This window comes from Euleptes europaea, chromosome 15 (assembly GCF_029931775.1).
Source record: "Euleptes europaea isolate rEulEur1 chromosome 15, rEulEur1.hap1, whole genome shotgun sequence".
Classification (NCBI taxonomy): Eukaryota; Metazoa; Chordata; class Lepidosauria; order Squamata; family Sphaerodactylidae; genus Euleptes; species Euleptes europaea.
Genome location: NC_079326.1, coordinates 50,836,509 through 50,857,509, shown reverse-complemented (window position 1 = coordinate 50,857,509; position 21,001 = coordinate 50,836,509). Strand labels below are relative to the sequence as shown.

The following is a 21,001-nucleotide window of genomic DNA, read 5'->3' as shown; positions in this document are numbered from 1 at the left end:
CTGAGCCTGTTCTTTTCAAAATCAGTGCATTCTCTCTCTGTGTGTGTCTCCCTCTCTCCCCAGCCTTCCCTCTCGCTAGTTTAAACAGCTTAATTTCCTTTTGCTGCCATAGCAACACAGAAACAACCCCAGAGTGCAATGAAAAGGATAGCAGAGCCGCACAAACCTGGGGACCAACCGGCACAGAAGCAAGGGCCGCCACACAGACGACAGAAAACTTACCTTACGGGAACGGATACTATAACAGGGGACATGCAGGCTCTTTGCTTATTTCAAAGGTAGAGCAGATTTATGGACCTGGTACCAGTCCTCTCGTCAGGCCCACATTTGACGGCGTTGGCTAGCTTTTTTGGGCCAGGTGAGGCTGTCCTAAAATGCCAGGAAGCAATGCTCCCAGAGGGCCGCTGAGGTCGTGCGTGCCCTCGTTTTAAAAATGCCCCACCTGTCTCTTTTAAGTCGTGGGGCTGGGCAGGTGGTCCGAAAAACCCAGGAGAAGTTGGAAGTGCATTTCGAACCAGAGGTAAGTCCTCGTTCCCAGGAACAGACAAGAGTTGTTTTCTGGTCAGGTATTCTAACCAAGGTTAAAGTTAGCAACTGTTTTGGGAAGCCCCTCTTTTTTTAGAATTTCTAGAATGTGTACAGTTTGCAGAAGCAAAAAAAAAATTAATCTGGCTTTACTGGCCTGTTTTAATATATAATGGGAAGATTCAGAAACAAGACTGTGATTTCGTGAAAACAGTTCCACCATCCTAGTAACATTCCCAGTCTAGCGATGACTTTAATTGGTCTTTTTAAATGTTGGCCAGAGGAGTTTCATGTGAGTTCAAATATGCCAGATCTGAAGTAATATCCTCATGGACCAATTTTATCCAGCTCAGGCTTAAAACCAGCCTCGGCCATTTATCTGGTTTATCGAATCCACCCACTCTAAGAGCTTTTAATGACAGTTCCGCCATTTCGATAGTGTCTTAACTATTACTATGGTCGTTTATGCATGGGAGTTTTACCTGAGGTTATTTGCTCGCTGGACCCACACTTTCCTATTGGGTATCTATGCACTAGCAGTCTCCAAGCTCAAATCAAGAAGCATTTGAGCCTCTGCCCCTTGAAACACTGCTTTGTAATTGGCTGTAGTGCTTACTGTGAGAGAAAAGTACCCCCGAAATCCAGTTTGTCACATAATAAAGCATTTTAAGAACAAAAACATAAAACTGAGCTATCTGAAAGGAATGGGAGGGGGGAGAAACCCAAGCCTTGTTTTTAAAATCCTTTCTTCTGCTCACAAAGAACTTCGACAAAGCAGGAAGCGGGAAGCATTTGAATCCCTGCCCCTTGACATGCTGCTTTGTAAGTGGATGTAGTGCTGTCTGTGAAAGCAACCAAACTTCCGTGTCCTGCGCTTTGCAGGGGTCTTTCACATCACCTACTTGCCTAGTCCCTTTAACTGAAGATGCTGGGGATTGAACCTGGGACCTTCTGCAAGCCAAGCAGGTGCTCTACCACTGAGCCACAGCCCCTTCCCCAGCCACAGCCCCTCCCCGAAAATCTTAGGGCCTTATGCTGCAGCTTACTTAGCGTGTACATCAATCCAGTTTTGCTGAGATGATTCACCATATAAACACTAAAGTGGTGGACAACTGCCTGTAGGAGTTTAAAGGGAATCGGTGGGCACACCACAGTTTCCAGTCCTGGTATGAATGTCTGACCGAGAGCCTCGTCCTGCAGCCAAACAGACTTAGTAGCAGAAAAGACCTAACAGCTCCAAGAGCGAATGTTGCTGGCCTCATGGAAGTCTGCCAGACTCAGCATTCCCCGTGACATCTGCGTGATGGTCACAAGACCGAGCCTTCAGACATACCAGCAGCTGCATTTCAACTTGGTGTCCTCTACAGGGGACGACTGTACTCCTCTTAGGTCAGTGACACAGACAGTCGATAAAGTCTTGAGGAATAGCCACGTGACTGGTAGAACTGTGGCTTTGGAGTAAGGTTGCCAACCTCCAGGTACTATCAAAGAGAAACTCTATGCTGAAATAGAAGCTCAAACAAAGTAAACGGCACGAAGGCTCAAGAACAACAACAACGATAATAACACTTTAGAATATTTAAAAGCACTTTAGAATTTTTTTATTATATTTAATAAAATTGATATGCATGTAATATAGCTTCTATGTAGTTTCTGGTTGTTTAAAAATAGGATTTAAAAATAGGTTAAGAAATAAAAATAGGATTAAAAAGCATTTAGGGCCCATTCCTGAGAAATGGGCCCAAAGCCCTTAGGAGGCCGACTACGGCTAGGAGGCGTTCCGGCGCCCCGGGAGGCGTTCCTGGGGCGTAACGGCGCCGGCCACGGGGCAGGGCTAACGTTAGCCCCTTTTTATTTTTGTGAAGATACGCCGCCAGTTTGCCTCCTAAGCCCGGCATGGGCATTCCTTTCAAGAATGCGCTGTTAAAGTATTATACTGTTAAATATGTTCTAAAAAGCCAAAAGCTAGTTGCAGCACAACTGTAATGATCCCGTCAGAACCGGGTTGTCAAACCCATGAAAGAAAATGGAGGAAGAGCAGAATAAAAATGTGATCGGCCCCTTGGAAGAGAGTTCCTTCATTTTTTTTCCTCCTTTCAGGCCCTGGAGATAAGATACTTGCTAAGCTGGGCAAATAAGTTTGTTGAGTTTCCCTTTCTAATATTCTTGTTTTGCCCCTCCATGTTAGGATTACTTCAACTGGAAATCCTCTGAACGCCGCTGCTATGATACCAGAGCACTGGATGACAGTAAAGTCATGGAGGGATCTTGGAGCCTGTACCTTCCGAAAACCTACAGCACAAAAACAGGCGCGCTCGTTCTGTATTCGGAAGATCTAGCCAAACCGTCTAGGAAGCTGAGAAAGAGCCAGCAAATATTTAGAAGCAAAAGCAGGGCCTTACATGTAGAACTTCACACCCTGCGAGATCTGGTGCGAGCCATCTTGGCATATGGAGGCAAACAGGTAAAAAGATACAGCCAATTCATATTGAAGACTAAATAATGTACTCATTTCTAGTTACAGTAGGGTTGCCAGGGTCCTCTTTGCCACCAGCGGGAGGTTTGGGCTTGGGGAGGGGAGAGACTTCAATGCCATAGTGTCCAATGGCCAAATCGGCCGTTTTCTCCAGCTGAACTGATCTCTATCGGCTGGAAATCAGTTGTAATAGCAGGAGATCTCCACCTAGTACCTGGAGGTTGGCAACCCTAAGTTACAGGGTTTCTTTTAAAAGTTGTTCAGTAATAATTAATGCTTGTATCATCACGAATCTTCCTTTTTTATCTAACCAAGTGAGGATCACCTTTAGGGATCAAATGTGAACAAATGGGATATAGCAATTATATCATTTTTAATTACCCCCAAAGAATCCTGTGAATTGTGGTTTGGCAAAATGTTGTGACACTTCTTGGCTAAAGATATCTAGCTCCCTTGCATAGAATTTGGGTTCCCATGGAAAACCAAGCACGTGCTTGTAATGTAGATAAACCCATTTAAAAGAAAAACTCTTCAGCATCTTCTAAATGAGAAGTCCAACAATAGAGAAATATCTTTGAATGCTTAAAAAGTGCTGTTGCGAGAATCATTTGGTATACAGGTTGTGTATCCCTTATCCCGACTGCTTGGGACCAGAGGTGGTCCATATTTTGGGTCTTTCCGTATTTTGGAATATTTGCATATACATAATGAGCTAGCTTGGGAATGTGACCCAAGTCTAAACACGAAATTCATTTACGCTTTATATGTTTTATATACACTTTATACACATAGCCTGAATGCAATTTTAAACAATATTTTAAATAATTTTGTGTACATTGAACCATCAGTAAGCAAATTGGCATGTTGCCGAGGGTCCTGTGAGTAATGCCTGCATGCCGGCTCAAAAAGTCTGGCTTTAGGATCAGTCCGGATAACAGATGTCCGGATAAGGGATACTCAACCTGTATTTGATTCATTTGGATTGTACCAATTCATTTGCACTGTACCAATCATAGTATTCTACGATGAAATTCTGTTTTGGCCCTGGGAAGAGAACCCGTTAATAAATCCCGGCTGACCCAAGAAGAAGGCGGTGCCACACAACCGAAGACAAAACGCACCTCTAAAATAACTCCCTGTGATCCGAGCAACCTCAGTGTATCCAAGCACAACATCCATCAAAGATTAAAGGCACCGAAAGAAAGGCACTGCTGTGACCAAGCACGTGAAATCATGCGCTGACTGCCACAGACAATTAGAATCCAGCAGAGAGGTTCTCAGGCATTTGCAAATCATGTTGCCTGCTGAAGGAGCTAGCAAAAAATGAAGCTGGAATTAACCCATCATGCTGTCTTATCAGGCACAATGCTATGTTGCTGATTTTTTAAAATTCACTTTTAAAACCACCATACAAAACATAAAGGCCATTTATGCATGGCTGTTTCCTCGAGGTCACCCCGCCAATTTCTTCGGGGCTTTGCTTTGATTATGCTCGCATTTTCCGACTGTCAGAGGTTGCCTCGCTTTCCCTGCGCATTCCTCCTGCGTTTTCTGGATGCTGGCTAAACATGAATCAAGAAAATGCATGCAAAATGTATGGAAACACTGGGGGGAGAGCGGAGGGAAATATGCAAGCACAATGCCAGGGTCTTCTTCACAGTAAGCCAAGCCAACATTTAGGATTAGGATTAGGATAAGAAGAAGAAGAAGACAACGACTTGGTTTTTATATACTGACTTTCCTTCCCCTCCCCACAACAGACACCCTGTGAGGTAGGTGGGACCGAGAGACTGTGACTAGCCCAAGGTCACCCAGCTGCCTTCATGTGTAGGAGTGGGGAAACCAATCCAGTTCGCCAGATTAGCCTCCCCCCTTCATGTGGAGGAGTGGGGAATCAAACCCGGTTCTCCAGATCAGAGTCCACTGCTCCAAACCACCTCTCTTAACCATTACACCACGCTGTGCTTATTGAATACTAGCTAGTGAAATAAAAAAATACTAAAACTAGGAATGCCTACACAAATACCCTTGAGCAGAAGTGTGCAAATTGGAACCCGGGAAGACAGTGATTACAGAGAGTTAACTGGCTGTGGTACCACAGAAAATGGACATGTCTCAGCATGCTTTTTATTACTCAGCGCACTTCCAATGGTTTTCATAACAAGGCACCAGAACATGTTAATAATACAATTCAACGGCACTCCGCTCAGCTAGAAACCAAGTCTAATTTAGATTCTGTCAGTTCCCCTAAATTTCAAGGCCTACTTCAGTTGGAAAGGGGAGAGGGAGACTTTCTTAGCCTCAGTTGGTCAGTGATGAGGAGCCCTCCCCAAAGACTTCATAGAACATCAGTCTCCTTTCTTTAAAGTTATGTATTTGTTTCCATTTCTGTTTCATTGTACCTTAGGGTTGCCAGGCCTGGCTTGGGAAATACCTGAAGGTTTTTTGGGGGGAGCCCGAGGAGAGCAGGGTTTGGTAAAGGGAGGGGCTTCAATGAGGTATAATGACAGAGTCCATTTTCCGAAGTGGCCATTTTCTCCAGGTGAACTGACCTCTGTCACCTTTTCTCAGGGCAGATCGACCCAGAAAAGCTGTGGAAGCTACTGGGGGAGCATACCTTTCCTTGCATTCCTCTTCTCTGACAATCTTGTTTCTGAGACTTGGGGGTCCCTCATGAACAAAATGTGCCCCAGTGCAATGGGTTTATTTATTTACTTACTTCATTTATACCCCACCAATAGAAACCCAAAGCAGATCCCAGTCGGATGCTCTAACCCTTACACAACACTGTTGCAGTGAGGAGGAAGAACTGGGCAAAAATCACTGCCGATTTCACCCGGTTCTTTCTCCTCCTTAGCTTTTCCCATACTTTTGTTCATGAGGGTCCCTCAACCCTCAGAGAGGATTTTTGAGATAAGCCAAGGATGCTGGGGGAAGACGTAGTCAAGGAAACCTCCACTCTGTCAACATCTTGCCTACTTGATTGAACCCAGTATGTTTTCTGATAATCTCACTCCTCTTAAAATGCTCTGTCTGCCTTTACTCTTCACTTTTTAATTGCTCACAGGACTATGGGAAGTTTTTAGATTCACTGTGACCCAGAAAGTAGCGACCCTGAAAATGTGGTTTCTTCTCAACATCTGTTGGTTAACAGTTGGCCTTTTTTGCAGGGACGTTTCCCTGCGGTCACCCCCACCAACTGCTTCAGGGCTTCCTTTTGATTATGCATGCCTTCTCTGCTGGTCAAATAAGGTTGCCAACCTCCTGGTAATAGCAGACGATCTCCTGCAATTACAACTGATCTCCAGCCAATAGAGATGAGTTCACCTGGAGAAAATAGCCACTCTGGCAATTGGATTCTATGGCATTGAAGTCCCTCCCCTCCTCAGGCTTTGCCCCAAAAACCTCTTGCCGGTGGCGAAGAGACACCTGGCAACCCTACCGCCAAAGGTCCCCTCGCTCTCCCCATGTGTTTTGCCCACCTTTGCTGTTTTATCCTGAATCTGGAAAATGCAGGCAAAACGCACGGGGAGAGCGAGGCAACCGCTGAAGGGCAGAAAAGGCATGCATAATCGAAAGAAAGCCCTGAAGCAGTCGGCGGGGGTGGCTGCGGGGAAATGTCCCCGCATAAAAGGCCAATGCCTACAAACATGGTCTGGGTAGAACTGATTAGAATCTCTCAGTCTCTCAGAAATGCATCTTGCTTTATCTATGTTAAAGGCACGGAGGGATCGGAAGGAGACAGCAGGGCAGCCGTATCTTCACTTCCTACGTGATCCAGCTATCCAGCCCGACAGGCAAATGAGACCAGGTTATTCAGCCAAGAGGTACCTCCTCAAACTCCTCAAGGTCGCTCAGACCTGGGATCCAAACATTTTACAAAAACTTCAATGTGCAGGTCAGTGTTAGTAACAATTAAGCCAAGGCTAGTGCCGATGTGTCTAAAAATTAGCACTTTGAGGCCTATGGAAGAAAATGGCCATAAATATTTCCTGGAGGGGTTGTTCAATAGCTGTACTTTACTAGGGTCGTTTGTGCAAGGGCGTTTTACCTGGGGTTCGATGCTGAGTAGGGTCGGCCCTGGTTAGTACTTGGATGGGAGACCACCAAGGAATACCAGGGTTGCTACACAGAGGAAGGCAATGGTAAACCACCTCTGTTAGTCTCTGGCTTTGGAAACTCTGCTGGGTTGCCGTAAATTGGCTGTGACTTGACGGCACTTTACACACACAGTTTACAATACACCCTTATTCTTGATACACGGTCTTATATGTTGTTTTTAATTTCCTTGGGGTGGTTCTTTCTTGTGCTCTCTGCATGTATGCCACATACATTCCAGGATACATCAAGGATCCTTTCGTGCTTGAGGACAATGTACAGTACCACAGAAGGAAACAAGATCTGTCAGCTGTTCCTCCAAAATATAACCTCCTGCCTGTTTTCTGTCCGCCTTGCTCATATCCATGGGCTGAGATGGAGAAGGCAAATCCAGGTACGGTATGAAATGAATGCATGCTAACAGGGCATGCGAATATTTATGATGTGACTTCAGGGTCTGCACAGGGGATGAGCATCATTAGAATGGGGTCCTCCAGTACCAGGGCTGCCAAGCCCAGGTTGGGAAATACCTGGAGATTTGGGGTTGGAGCCTTGGAGAGGGCGGGGTTTGGGGAGGAACCTCAGCAGGGTATAATGCCATGGAGCCCACCCTGCTACTCTACTAGCCTGAAGCTTTCTTCCAGCCTAAGGTGAGTTCTTCGAACTTTAGAGCCTCTTCCTTCAACAGAGGCGCCACTGAGGTCAGAGGAAGTCATCTTAGAACATAAGAACATAAGAAAAGCACACTGGATCAGACCAAGGGAGGGGCTGTGGCTCATTGGTAGAGCATCTGCTTGGCATGCAGAAGGTCCCAGGTTCATTCCCCAGCATCTCCAGTTAAAGGGACTAGGCAAGTAGGTGATGTGAAAGACCTCTACCTGAGACCCTGGAGAGCCGCTGCCGGTCTGAGTAGACAATACTGACTTTGATGGACCAAGGGTCTGATTCAGTATAAGGCAGCTTCATGTGTTCATGTGTCCAAGGCCCATCAAGTCCAGCATTCTGTTCACACAGTGGCCAACCAGGTGTTTCTAGGAAGCCCACAAACAAGACAACTGCAGCAGCATTGTCCTGCCTGTGTTCCAAAGCACTTCATGTAATAGGCACACTCCTCTGATCCTGGAGAGGATGGGTATGCATCATGACTAGTATCCATTTTGACTAGTTGCCATGGATAGCTCTGTCCTCCATGAACATGTCCACTCCCCTCTTCAAGCCTTCCAAGTTGGCAGCCATCACCACATCCTGGGGCAGAGAGTTCCACAATTTAACTATCATAGGCTGGAGGAAGGTTTCAAACTTTGCTGAGTGGCAGGGTAAGGTACAGGCCATTAAGTTTAGTAGCGGGTTCCAATCCTAAAAGCCCAAGGACTGCTGCATTAGGGGTATTCGGGGTACTTCAATTCCATCTCCTCTTCGTGGCCACATCACATTGAAACTGTGGCAGTGGGCTGGGCAGGTATGCTCTTAAGCACAGCAATGTCAGAATCACTTGAGTATTTTCACACCCAAGTAGATTTTACATGTGCCGAGGTGAGGAAGCCAGCCAGGCAACCGGATTTGGGTGTTGTTGCGGTCAGTAGAATGGTTGCCAAGTGATTGGCAGAGAGGGAGATGAACACATCGGATCCATACTAGGTAGTTTGTGTCTTCTGCCAAGGCTTTTACCAACCCTTCCTTTTGTGCTGCCGAATTTCACAGTTGTTCACGCCCCCTGATAAGTAGGAGCCATTAGGATTTTCTGCCTGAGGCACCAGCATGTCCTGCTTTCACCTTTAAAGGACTCTTGAAATTATCTTGTACAATCCCGGTGCACATGTGAATGCTGTTAACGCAGGACAAAAAGTGAGCCCATTTTAAACTGAATACATATTCTTGCCTTTGGTTTTACACACACATTTCCAAAAAGGGAAAATGCAGATATCCATTGAAATATCACTTGTGGAAACTGCCAAAGCATCCCAATCTTTCCCTTGGCAAAGGCCTCTTTTATATATTATACGACTGCTTCTTTTTTGTATTATTTGTTTGTTTATTTATTAGATTTTTTTAGTCACCGCTCACCCAAAGGGTGTCGCAGCAACTTACATCTCTCAAAAAACATCATAATAAATGTTAAAAACCAACAAAATCAGGTAATATGTATAAAATTAAGATATATAACTCAGCATCAGACCAATATCAAACCAGCCCAGAACATCTGGTTAACAGCTAGAGAGCCAGTGTGGTGAAGTGGTTAAGAGCAGAGGACTCTAATCTGGTGAACCAGGTTTGTTTCCCCACTCGTCCACTTGAAGCCTGCCAAGTGAACTTGGGCCAGTCACAGTTCTCTCCAAACTCTCCCAGCCCTACCTACCTCAAAAGGTGCCTGTTGTGAAGAGGGGGGCTAGGTGTAGGGTTGCCAGGTCCCGCTTCACTACTGGCGGGAGATTTTGGGGGCAGAGCCTGAGAAGGGGAGGGTTTGGGGAGGGTTTGGGGAGGGGAGGGACTTGCATAAGTGCTGACCCCACAACAGCTGTATTGCCCCCCATGATCTGGCAACCCCCTTCTGAGAGTGGCACATTTTCCTCTCCTACAGGCCTTGGTCTTTCATCCAGCATGAAATCTGAGAACGAAGCCAGGTTGGTGGATGGCTACAAAGGAGAACAACACGCCAGAAGGAAACCTCCGATTCCTTTCAGGATTTCTGTAAGAAAGCTCAGTTTTCACTTGAGTCCTCCGGATACAAAGGGGAGCACCTGGAGACAGAAGGCCTCATATGGAGGAACTGCAGAGGTAGGACCATTTTTTTGTGTTTCCTGCAAAAAGCAGAACAACAGTGGTGGCAGATCTACGCATAAGTTTTACAAACAGTTTCCAAATATCTAAAAACAAATCCATATGCAGGAATTTCACAACTACTTCCTCCACACACACCCAGTGACCCCTACTCCATGCCCAGAAAATGGCCAAGATGCCCTCCCTCTCATCATCTGCCTCTCATGAACTGCCTAGGGTCATAGAATCAGCATTGCTGACAGATGGCCATCTAGCCTCTGCTTAAAAACCTCCAGGGAATCTGGTCACTTGGAGATGGCCGTCCATCCCCTTCGAGCAAAATCTGCCTCGTGATGTCTTTTCTCGTCAATAGCCTCACCTTTGGCAGATCAAAGACAGCCGGAACTGGGCAGTCGAGCCTGTGTACTTAGTTCTGTGTGTTGCAAGAGTAGCCAGCGTTTTACAGTGGATCTGTAAGGCATCTTTGAGCCTCACACCCTTATTGCTACTCTCTGGCAACCAGGAGGAGCGGGGAATCCTTGGGTCAGCAGGGTTTTGTTCCTCTCCTGTTAGCATTTGAGCTGTGCACCTCCTAGTGCCCCCTGGTGACATGAAACTGAATCGCTGGTTAGCCGACCAGATTTTGTTCCACTTCAGTTTCACTCCAGTGGTGGTGTGGTGTATAGTCTCCCTGGCATCCCAAAGCAACACCTGAAGTGGAAAATCCAGCTGGAACCGCCTTCCCCTCGATCAACATATAGGGTTGGATATAGAGTAATTTTTCTGCTGATGGAAAGCACTTCCGCTAGCAGAATTTAACTTTTCTGCCTCTCCTCCTTCTGAGGTCCGTGAAATGTTGTTCCTGAGGTTAAAAGGGGCCATTTTGGAGAGCAAGAAAAGTTGTATTCTGCTGGCAGAAGTGTCTCCCATCAATGGAAAATTTAGCCTGGATCCAACCTTCTGTTAAGTAGGGTTGCTAGTTGGTCAGGAGGAAAAAAAATACCCCATCCTGTTAATAGAGGCTTAATTTGAGGGAATCGGCAGATTAAGCTTTTCAAGGCCCTAAGGTAAATGGCATCCCATTCAGCCTCCATTAAAGGCACAGGACCGACCTTTCCCGTCTAGGCTGTAGGCAACCATGGTTAACAGAAACCGCCCTTTAGGTTCAACCCCTAATATTTAATTTACTAACTAAAAGCATTACTGCCTTTGAAAGGTGACCAAAGCTGTTACCGGCAACAACATATCTCTTTCTTTGTAAAAGCAGGGGGTGCCTCTGTGGCCCTTTTGTAACACAGATGAGTGTGGGACTATCCAGATGTGCGGGCCACTGAAGCCGTTGATACATTCACGCTGCGTTACGTAGGAGCGGGCTGCGGAAAAGAGGCGTGTGACTGTACTCTGTGAGGCCAAGCTGAAACGGTCATTCATAAATGCAGATATTGAACTGCTTCTGTCCTTCAATCTAGAACCCCAATGTGGGAGTTGACCAAAACCTGGAGGCAGCCAAGGAGGGTCAAGACCAAACTGAATCGGCAAACCAGTCTACAGATTGCCCAGTTTTGGAGAAGATCCGTAGTGATACTTTGGATCTTTGGCGTGAGAAACCCCACGTGACTTTCTATGGAGGTTTTTTCCCTGGAAGAAAGATCTCAGATAGTGGTAAGAAGCTAAGGTAGAGAACTGGTTAAAAGTCATCGGCTGGTTATTTCCATGCAATGGATATGGGGAAGTTTCTTAAATGAAACCCATAGTTTCTGCCTTCTAAACACATGTGAGCAATTTGCTGATTGGAATGTTCTTAAAATGCATTGTCTTAAAATATAGGGGAGGTTAGAGGTCAGAGAAAAAACAGAGATCTCTCCACCCACAGTAGGCACACAACATTCCTACTATACACCTTGACATTACTGACAATTGGCATGCTGATTAATAATCTGTACAGTTTCTGCAGCCCAAACACAGGTTGGTGTGAGTCGTTTAATCGGAAGTTGTGCACAAGGTCTCACAATAAATAAGGTATGCACAAGGAGTACCCTGCAGGATTGTTTTAGTGAACTGGCATCAATTGGTGCGTGGTTTACAGGTTTCACACTTGGATTACTGGCAAATGTTCACCTTTGTCACTTTTTTTTTCCTCTAAGGGCATTTCTAAGAAGCCCTTCAGTCCCACAAAAACTTTTGCCTGTCATTCCTTTCACATACTAGTGATTCTAACATCCCAGCTCTACCCTTTAACATAGAGATTTATTTTTCTTTTTTAAAGAGCCATATCTGGTTCCATACTGAGCCTAGGGTTGCCAACCTCCAGGTGGTGGCTGGAGATCTCCTGCTATTACAACTGATCTACAGGCGGCAGAGATCAGTTCTCCTGGAGAAAATGGCTGCTTTGGCCATTGGACTCTATGGCATGGAAGTCCCTCCCCTCTCCAAACCCCGCCCTCCTCAGGCTATGCCCCTAAAATCTACAGGTATTTTTCAACCCGGAACTGGCAACCCTAACTGAGCTGCATGCTGCTCTAGAGCATAATAATAATAATAATAAATTTTATTTATACCCTGCTCTCCCTGGGTGAACCAGACTCAGGCTGGCTCAAAACGGATGAATATATACATAAATAAAAAATACAAATTAAAACAATCTAACCATTCTAAAACAGTACTATAATTAGGGTTGCCAGCGCTGGGTTGGGAAATACCAAGAGATTTTGGGGGCGGGGCCTGAGAAGGGCAGGGTTTGGAGAGGGGAGGGACTTCAGTGCCATGGAATCCAATTGCCAAAGCGGCCACTTTCTCCGGGGGAACTGATCTCTATCAGCTGGAGATCAGTTGTAATAGCAGGAGATCTCCAGCCACCACCTGGAAGTTAGGAATCAAAATAATGCACTTGTATAGCTAACAATAAAAGCTCAGACTCAAACTGAAATGCAATTAGGTCTATTCAAAGGAACAACCTTAATTATAAGAATAAATACGTGCTCAAAGAGCAAAAGACAAAAATCAAACAAAATTCACAGTTACAGTATCCCAAAGGTAAGTATAAGTATACAATTTCTCTAAAAGGTAAGTCGAGGTATAATAGGCCAAAAGTCCAAACATCCAACTGGTAAGTATGCACAGGCAACAGAGTAGTTATAAACCGCAATGGGCTTCCGGTAAAGTCCCCATTTCATATTCTTTTTTCAAGCTTCAAATGTTTCCGTGTGCCAATAACCCTTATGGGAAAAGAAGCTTGTAAGCTTGCAATTAAATATGGACAGCTTTGGTAACCATAAGGGTTATTGGCACACGGAAACATTTGAAGCTTGAAAAAAGAATATGAAATGGGGACTTTACCGGAAGCCCATTGCGGTTTATAACTACTCTGTTGCCTGTGCATACTTACCAGTTGGATGTTTGGACTTTTGGCCTATTATACCTCGACTTACCTTTTAGAGAAATTGTATACTTATACTTACCTTTGGGATACTGTAACTGTGAATTTTGTTTGATTTTTGTCTTTTGCTCTTTGAGCACGTATTTATTCTTATAATTAAGGTTGTTCCTTTGAATAGACCTAATTGCATTTCAGTTTGAGTCTGAGCTTTTATTGTTAGCTATACAAGTGCATTATTTTGATTCCTTGCCTTCCTTGTGTACTTGGAGCCAGTTTTTGATTACTCACCACCTGGAGGTTGGCAACCCTAAGTATAATAAGCCTATGCCGATGGCACCTAAATGCTTCACCTTGGAAGGATGCCATAAAAGAAGTGTGGGCCCTGCCCTGTGTTTACTGCAAACTTGTGCAGAGCTAAAGCAGAGTTTAAAGTGGCAGAGGCACTGAAGATACGTAGGACTGCCGTTGGCATTCTCATCTTCCTGCCAAAAGCAGGAACCCCCGAGATGGAAATCTCTGTGTCTCGCCTCCCCTCGGTGCATGATGTCGACTGGCTTGCTCTGTCCCTCCTCCCCCATGGCCCCTTTTGCTTTCTATTCTGCCCTCCAGTTTGTAAGCTCTGGAGAACGTGGTTGATTCCTTGCGCAGTTGTGCATTATCTGCCTTGGTATGGCGGGAATGTGTGAAGGTAAGTTTCTGTAAAACAAAAATGTGAAAGGATAATCCACTAGTGTGATAGACAGATGGGGTGGAGCAGGAGAAGAGATGATAGCCACGTGTCGAAGTACTGTTTGCTCTCATCCAGAAATTCCTCAGCTATGTAAACACAAGTCCGCTTCACACCTTCCATGTTAAGAGGACACCTAAAAAACATGAACTTATCATTGGTGGGAGCTGGGGAAAGCCAAGACTCCCTTATTGCATACTGTCCCCAGACTTCTCCCCCGAATATATTGTACCAACATTTAGACAGTTCTCCCCCCACCCCGAGGGTTGCCAGGTCCTTCTTCGCCACCGCCGGGAGGTTTTGCAGGGGCAGAGCCTAAGGAGGGCAGGGTTTGGGGAGGGGAGGGACTTCAATGCCATAGAGTCCAATTGCCAAAGCAGCCATTTTCTCCAGTTGAATTGATCTCTATTGGCTAGAGATCAGACGTAATAGCAAGATCTCCTGGTAGTACCTGGAGGTTGGCAACCCTACCCACCAACTTTAGGCAAACATTTGGAACATTCCAAGTATATTGGCATTTCTGGCGCAATTGTTCTGTTTTACTTCGTTAGCTAGTGTGGTGTAGTGGTTAAGAGTGTCAGACTAGGATCTGGAAGAGCCAAGTTCGAATCCCTACTCATGCCATGGATAGGGTTGCCAGCTCTGGGTTCGGAAATACCTGGAGATTTGGGGGTGGAGCCTGGGGAGAGCAGGGTTTGGGGAGGGGAGGGACCCCAGCAGGGTACACTGCTATAGAGTCCATCTTCCCAAGCAGCCATTTTCTCCAGGGGAACTGATCTCTATTGTCTGGAGATCAGTTGTAATAGCAGGAGACCACCCACCACCTGGGGGTTGGCAACCCTAGCCATGGAAGCTTGTTGGGTGACCTTGGGCCAGTAATACCTTTTCATCCTGACCTACCTCACAGAGCTGTTGTGAGGATAAAATGGCAACGAGGAGAAAGATGTAAGCCACTGTGGATCCCCGTCGGTGAGAAAAGAGGGTTATAACTGATATAAATAAATAAGGGTGTTTTTTTTCTGATTTTTAGACAGAATATCTTGGATGTTTTAGCAGTTTGATTTCATTAGATTTGTAAGCTGCTTCAAAGAGGTGGTGGATGCTTGTAAAATAACAGTTTAAATATTTTAAATGATAAAAGAAACGTGCATTCCATATAGAGTTGCCAACCTCCAGGTACTAGCTGCAGATCTTCTGCTATTACAACTGATCTCCAGCCAACAGAGATCAGTTCACCTGGAGAAAATGGCCATTTGGGCAATTGGACTCTATGGCGTTGAAATCCCTCCTCTCCCCAAACCCTGCCCTCCTCAGGCTCCACCCTGGAAACCTCCCACCGGTGGCGAAGAGGGACCTGGCAACTCTAATTCCATATCCAGGAATCTATCCAAATAAAATTAGTTGTTCTGAAATCCCCTTGAAATGAATGGGTGTTAATCTATTTGGCACTGGAGCGGAGCTGTTGCGTTCGAACTCTCTTTTTCTCCGGCCTCCCGCAGTCAACCAAAGGAAACTGAAGAACTCGAATGGCAGAGAAGGGGGCCCTTCCCATTTCTTGCCCCTTATCCAGACTGGCACAAGCTCCAACCAGAATGAAGCCAGGAATACACAGAGGAAACAGGTGAGTTCATATCCGTTCACACAGCTAAAGCTTCATGGATGAAGGAAATAAATGTCATCCCCTGATGGCAATGCCTGTAGGAATTGCTTTCATGGATCATTGATAGGATTGCCAACCTCCAGGTACTAGCTGGAGATCTCCTGCTATTACAACTGATCTCCAGCCAATCGAGATCAGTTTCCGTGGAGAAAATGGCCGCTTTGGCAATTGGACTCTACGGCATTGAAGTCCCTCCCTTACCCAAACCCCACCCTCCTAAGACTTTGCCCCCAAAACCTCCCACCAGTGGTGAGGAGGGACCTGACAACCCTACCACTCACAGTGTCGTTGTGCAAGTAAAATGGAGGAGAGGATACCGATGTAAACTCCTTTGGGGAGAAAGGCCAAATATAGATGAAGTAAATAAATAAATACCCATGTAACTGGGTGTGTTTGGTTCCTCTGTCTTATTGCAGTTAGGTACAGCTCCATAAAAGCCACAGAAATGTAACTTTGCAGGGCGTCTGACATCATTCTTGCTGTTTGTGATCAGCTGTCAGCTAGAGGTAATACTACAAGTACCAACAATAGTGCTCTTAAAAATTATTTCGAAACAGTTACAATAGCGTGGACGAAAATCAGTTCTGAAGCCAGATTTTAATTAGCATCCTTGCCTGTCTGCAGAGCAAATCCCTAGCAGGGCAGGGTAAAAAAAAATTAGGAATTGATTTCTAGGAGCCAGGCGGGCTATAATCCTCTTGGAGACATTTGAAAGGGGTGGTGTCGAGGATGTCAGAGGTGGGTGTTGTCAAAACAACTTTGGTGTCAAAGATGACGAAAAACAATGTCTTGAAGTTTTGTTTTCCTGCAGATGCCAGAGATTTTTAGGTTACCTGTGATATCCGAAGACCAACTCAGTGCTCACAGGGGAAAACTTAAATCCAGAGAGCTCCCAAAAGAACTTGCGATCTTTCCTTTGCTGGTTCGGTTGGAAAGGGAGCCCCACACCAAAAGGAAAAACACTAGAGGTACAGAAACACACTCTGGACAAATGATAACCACATGCCCTATAATACTACTAATAATAATTGTTTGCCATGAAGTAGCTGCCAACTAATGGTGACCCTATAGGGTTTTCAAGGCAAGAAACTAGGGTCTTTTATGCATGGCTGTTTCACTCACCGTCACCCCTCCGACGACTTCGGGTCTTTGTGTTGATTATGCATGCCGCTTCCGACCGTCAGAGGTCGCCTCGCTCTCCCCCTGTGTTTCCCCACATTTTGTCTGCATTTTCAGTTTCAAGATAAAACAGGTCTCTGTGGGGGCTGTGGGTCTCCGCTGGGTGGGTGAGTGCAGGAGCAGCACAGCCCGCATGCACCATGGAGGACTCAGTGAGGAGAGGGCCACACGACGCTCCCCCAGACCAGGAGCAGCTGCGAGGCGCAACAGAGGCAGACCCTGACTGGTGCCAGCAGCCTGCATCTAGTTCCCACCCACAGATTTGGGGCAGGCACATACGCGGGAGCCAGGCACCGGTGGCCCTGGGGCCCACTGGCCTTCATGCGGTGCCAGCTCGGCTTGGCGTGGCTGCGGTGGGCTTGGAGGCACGTGGGTGAATTAGTGCATAGGCAGCTCGTTCCCACTGGAAGCTGAATGGGAAGCGGTGCGGCTGCAGCTGGAGGCGCTGCAGCGATGAGCCTGCGCCCGTTCCTCCAACCAATAACTGCCGCCATGGCCTACGCTGCCTCCTCTCTGCCACCGCCCCCTCTATTCCCATGTCCGGGGCAGGTGCTCCCCACAACCCCCCCTAGATTCGGCCTTGTGATTAGGTGCCCTCAGATCATATTTTGGGGTCCATGTTATCATTACCTTTTCCATTTAAACTTTGGCCCTTTATACAGGGATGTTTCCCCGCGGTCACCCCCGCCGACTGCTTTGGGGCTGCCTTTTGATTATGCATGTCTTTTCCGCCCGTCAGAGGTCGCTTCGCTCTCCCCGCGCATTTTGCCCGCGTTTTCCAGATTTTGTTTTAGTGGGGAATCGTCCCTGCATAAAAGACCATAGAGTCCAGAAAAAGCCACAGGGAATTGATGTTGCTAGTACAGGAGGAAACCATCTGCAGACGGGTGCCAACATCCAGTCTGCTCAATCATTCTAGTCATTTTCTCTCTTTCTTTTCAACAGCTGGTTTTGACAGATCCGGTTCTGAGGCTTATGTCTGCGATAAGCTGTTGGCTCTTTCGTCAGATGATCACGTCCCTGAGCCAGGACACAGAAACAAGCAGCGCCTGGTGGTCAGCAGTGAGATCCCACAGAATCCTCAGTGTAGTTTTTCCTTACCTCCAATAAGTAACGGAGAGTTTACCCTCAGTAGGACGAAGACAAGAAAGAGAGACAGTGGAGCTGAAACGAACAGTCCACATCAAAGAGGTTAGTCATCCCAGGCAAATAGACAGAGCGCAAAGCATATAGAAGGACTTGTATGTTTTCCTCTACTGAGGAAATAGCAATTCGGGGAGGCAATTTCTAGCAGGAAAACAGTGTGGGGGATAAGGGGAAACAACCCTTGTTCACGGAAAATGCCATCAAGTCACAGCCAACCTATGGTGACCCCATAGCCCTAGAACAGGGGTGGGGAACGTCAGGCCCAGGGGCCATATAAGGCCTGCGAAATCATTTGGTCTGGCCTTTCATGGGTCCTGGCAGATCTCTAGCTCAGAAGGATCTAAGGCTGGTGATCCGCCCCCTCCCGCAGACAGGAATACCCTCTATTCAAGGTGGATGTGAGTTTGTTTTGCCAAGAAAAGGAACCTTTTTTCCCCCTTGCAGAAGAGTTGTTAGCTATGGAGCTGCTAGGACCACCCAAGAAACTGTGTTAACCCTTTCCCACCCGGGCTGTGGAGAAACTACGTGGCAGACACTCAGAGCCGTCTCCGGTTGTGCCTCTTGGCTAAATGTTTGACCAAATATAGCAGGCTAATTTTTAAGTTGATAATTTTGTATGGCCCGCGAATGATGTTATAAATATCCAAATGGCCCTTGGCAGAAAAAAAGGTTCCCCACCCCTGCCCTAGAAGGTCGGACCAGAACCAACAGGTTGAAATTAAATCAAAAGAGTTTCCGTCTAGACATTAGGAAGAAATTTATAAGTTAGAGTGGTTCCTCAGTGGAACAGGCTTCCTTGGGAGGTGGTGAACTCTCCTTCCCTAGAGGTTTTTAAGCAGAGGCTAGATGGCCATCTGTCAGCAATGCTGATTCTGTGACCTTAGGCAGATCATGTGAGAGAGGGCATCTTGGCCATCTTCTGGGCATGGTCACTGGGGGTGTGGGGGGGTAGTTGTGAATTTCCCGCATTGTGCAGGGGGTTGGACTAGATGACCCTGGTGGTCCCTTCCAACTCTATGATTCTATGATTCTATATTGTTTTCAAGGCAAGAGACTTTCAAAAGTGGATTGCCTTTGCCTGCCTCTGCTCAAGAACCCAGGACTTCCTTGTCAGTCTCCCAACTAACCAGGGCTGACCCTGCTTTCATTTCTGAGATCTGACAAGTTTGGAGTAACCTGGATCATCCAGGTCAAGGCAAAACAACCCTTATGTGTGAAGTGCCATCAAGTCGCAGCTGACTTATGGCAACCCAGTCGGGTTTTCAAGGCAAGAGACTAACCGAGGTGGTTTGCCATGGCCTTCCTCTGCATGATAACCCTGGTATTCCTTGGTGGTCTTCCATCCAAGTAGTAAGCAGGGCCAACCCTGCTAAGCTTCTGAGATCTGAGGAGAGCAGGCTAGCCTGAGCCATCCAGGTCAGGGCAAAACAACCAGTGCTATTTGTCCCATTTGGTTGTCTTCTCTTCCCCCCTCCCACATAATTGCTTTTAACTTAAAACAAAACAAAACAAAACAAAAAACCCACAGGAGATCCCAGGTCTTCTGCCTGCCAATTTTTTTCCCCAGTTGGATCCTAAGACCCAGTTCAAATATGCACTGTGGTTGCTGAAATACTTGGATTCCTCTCCACGTAGTTACACAATGTCCCTGAGATTTCCCCACTTGTTTATCTGCCAGGGAAATGTCTCACTTTGGGGAGGGGATGTCTGGCTTGGATAGAAACTGCTCAGCTTCGCACAAGCAGCTTTCCATGCAAGGAGGCACCCCTGCCATTTGGTAGCAACAGTTGAAGTATCCCAGACCCAGGCCCGTATGCCTGGACAGGAGAAACGTATGCTTAGTCATCAACACACGAAATATCTTCTTAGTGGCATTAGGCAAGGAAGCATTTGGTTCTGTAAAAACAAAGAGCCAGCGTGGTGTAGTGGTTAAGAGCAGTGGTTTGGAGCGGGGGACTCTGATCTTGAGAACCTTGTGTTGATTCCCCACTCCTCCACAGGAGCGGCGGAGCCTAATCTGGTGAACTGGATTCGTTTCCACACTCCTGCACACAAAGCCAGTTGGGGGACCTTGGGCTAGTCACAGCTCTCTTCCATCTCTCTCAGCCCCACCTACCTCACAGGGTGTCTGTTGTGGGGAGGGGAAGGGAAGGTGATCGTAAGCCGGTTTGATTCTTCCTTAAGTGGTAGAGAAAGTCGGCATATTAAAAACCAACTCTTTTTCTTCTTATAGTCTGCATGACACAAGTAAATCTGTATCAAAACTTAATGCATGAGGAAAATTAGGATTCACCTGAAAAGGAGGCCGCTTTGGAGATCCCTTTTATGGCTCTTTCATGAAGATAGTTTCAGAAGGTGGCTGTGTTTAGTCTGCAGTAGAACCGCTAGATTTGAGTCCCGTAGCACCCTCGAGACCAACAAGAGTTTGGGGGTATGCGCTTTCGAGAGTCAAAGCTCCCTTTATCGAAGATTAGTTAAGCAACATCTCAATGTTTATTTGGCCATTGACGCTGTGTGCAAAATGTACTTTAGAAACAGTATTTGCCTTGGGTTCCCCCTGCTACCTTAGGGTGAATAGAGTTTAGTGGTTAAGAGCATAGTGGTTAGGAGCAGCGGACCCTAATCTGGAGAACCGGGTTTGATTCCCTGCTCCTCCACATGAGCGGCGGATGCTAATCTGGTGAACTGGATTTGTATCTCCACTTCTCCACGTGAAGCCAGCTGGGGGGTGACCTTGGGCTAGTCACAGTTCTCTTAGAGCTCTCTCAGCCCCACCTACCTCACAGGGTGTCTATTGTGGGGAGGGGAAGGGGAGGAGATTGTAAGCCAGTTAGATTCTTCCTTAAGTGGTAGAGAAAGTCGGCATATAAAAACCAACTCCTGCTCCTCCTCCTCCTCTTCTTCTTCTTCTTCTTCTTCTTCTCTGTCTTGTACCTTTCTGTATTCTTCAGAGTGCAGCTGTTTTTCTAATTTCATTTATAAAACTCCATATGTATGTTTATCCCATTAAAGGAAGTTTTGTCCTTGGATTGAAAAACAAAAGAAAATGCATATTTT

General features: G+C 46.3%; 1 protein-coding gene across 1 annotated transcript in view; it reads left to right on the top strand.

Annotated features, from left to right (window-relative positions):
• Positions 1-433: 433 nt before the first annotated feature.
• The window catches only part of KIAA2012 (KIAA2012 ortholog), a 59,723-nt gene continuing 39,155 nt past the window's right edge, over positions 434-21,001 (top strand). Inside the window, exons 1-9 of the mRNA XM_056861564.1 lie at positions 434-520; positions 2,714-2,989; positions 6,722-6,899; positions 7,341-7,493; positions 9,678-9,874; positions 11,326-11,518; positions 15,459-15,580; positions 16,431-16,587; positions 17,744-17,993. Of these exons, the coding sequence (XP_056717542.1) occupies positions 434-520; positions 2,714-2,989; positions 6,722-6,899; positions 7,341-7,493; positions 9,678-9,874; positions 11,326-11,518; positions 15,459-15,580; positions 16,431-16,587; positions 17,744-17,993 (1,613 nt within the window). The remainder of the gene's footprint in view (positions 521-2,713; positions 2,990-6,721; positions 6,900-7,340; positions 7,494-9,677; positions 9,875-11,325; positions 11,519-15,458; positions 15,581-16,430; positions 16,588-17,743; positions 17,994-21,001) is intronic.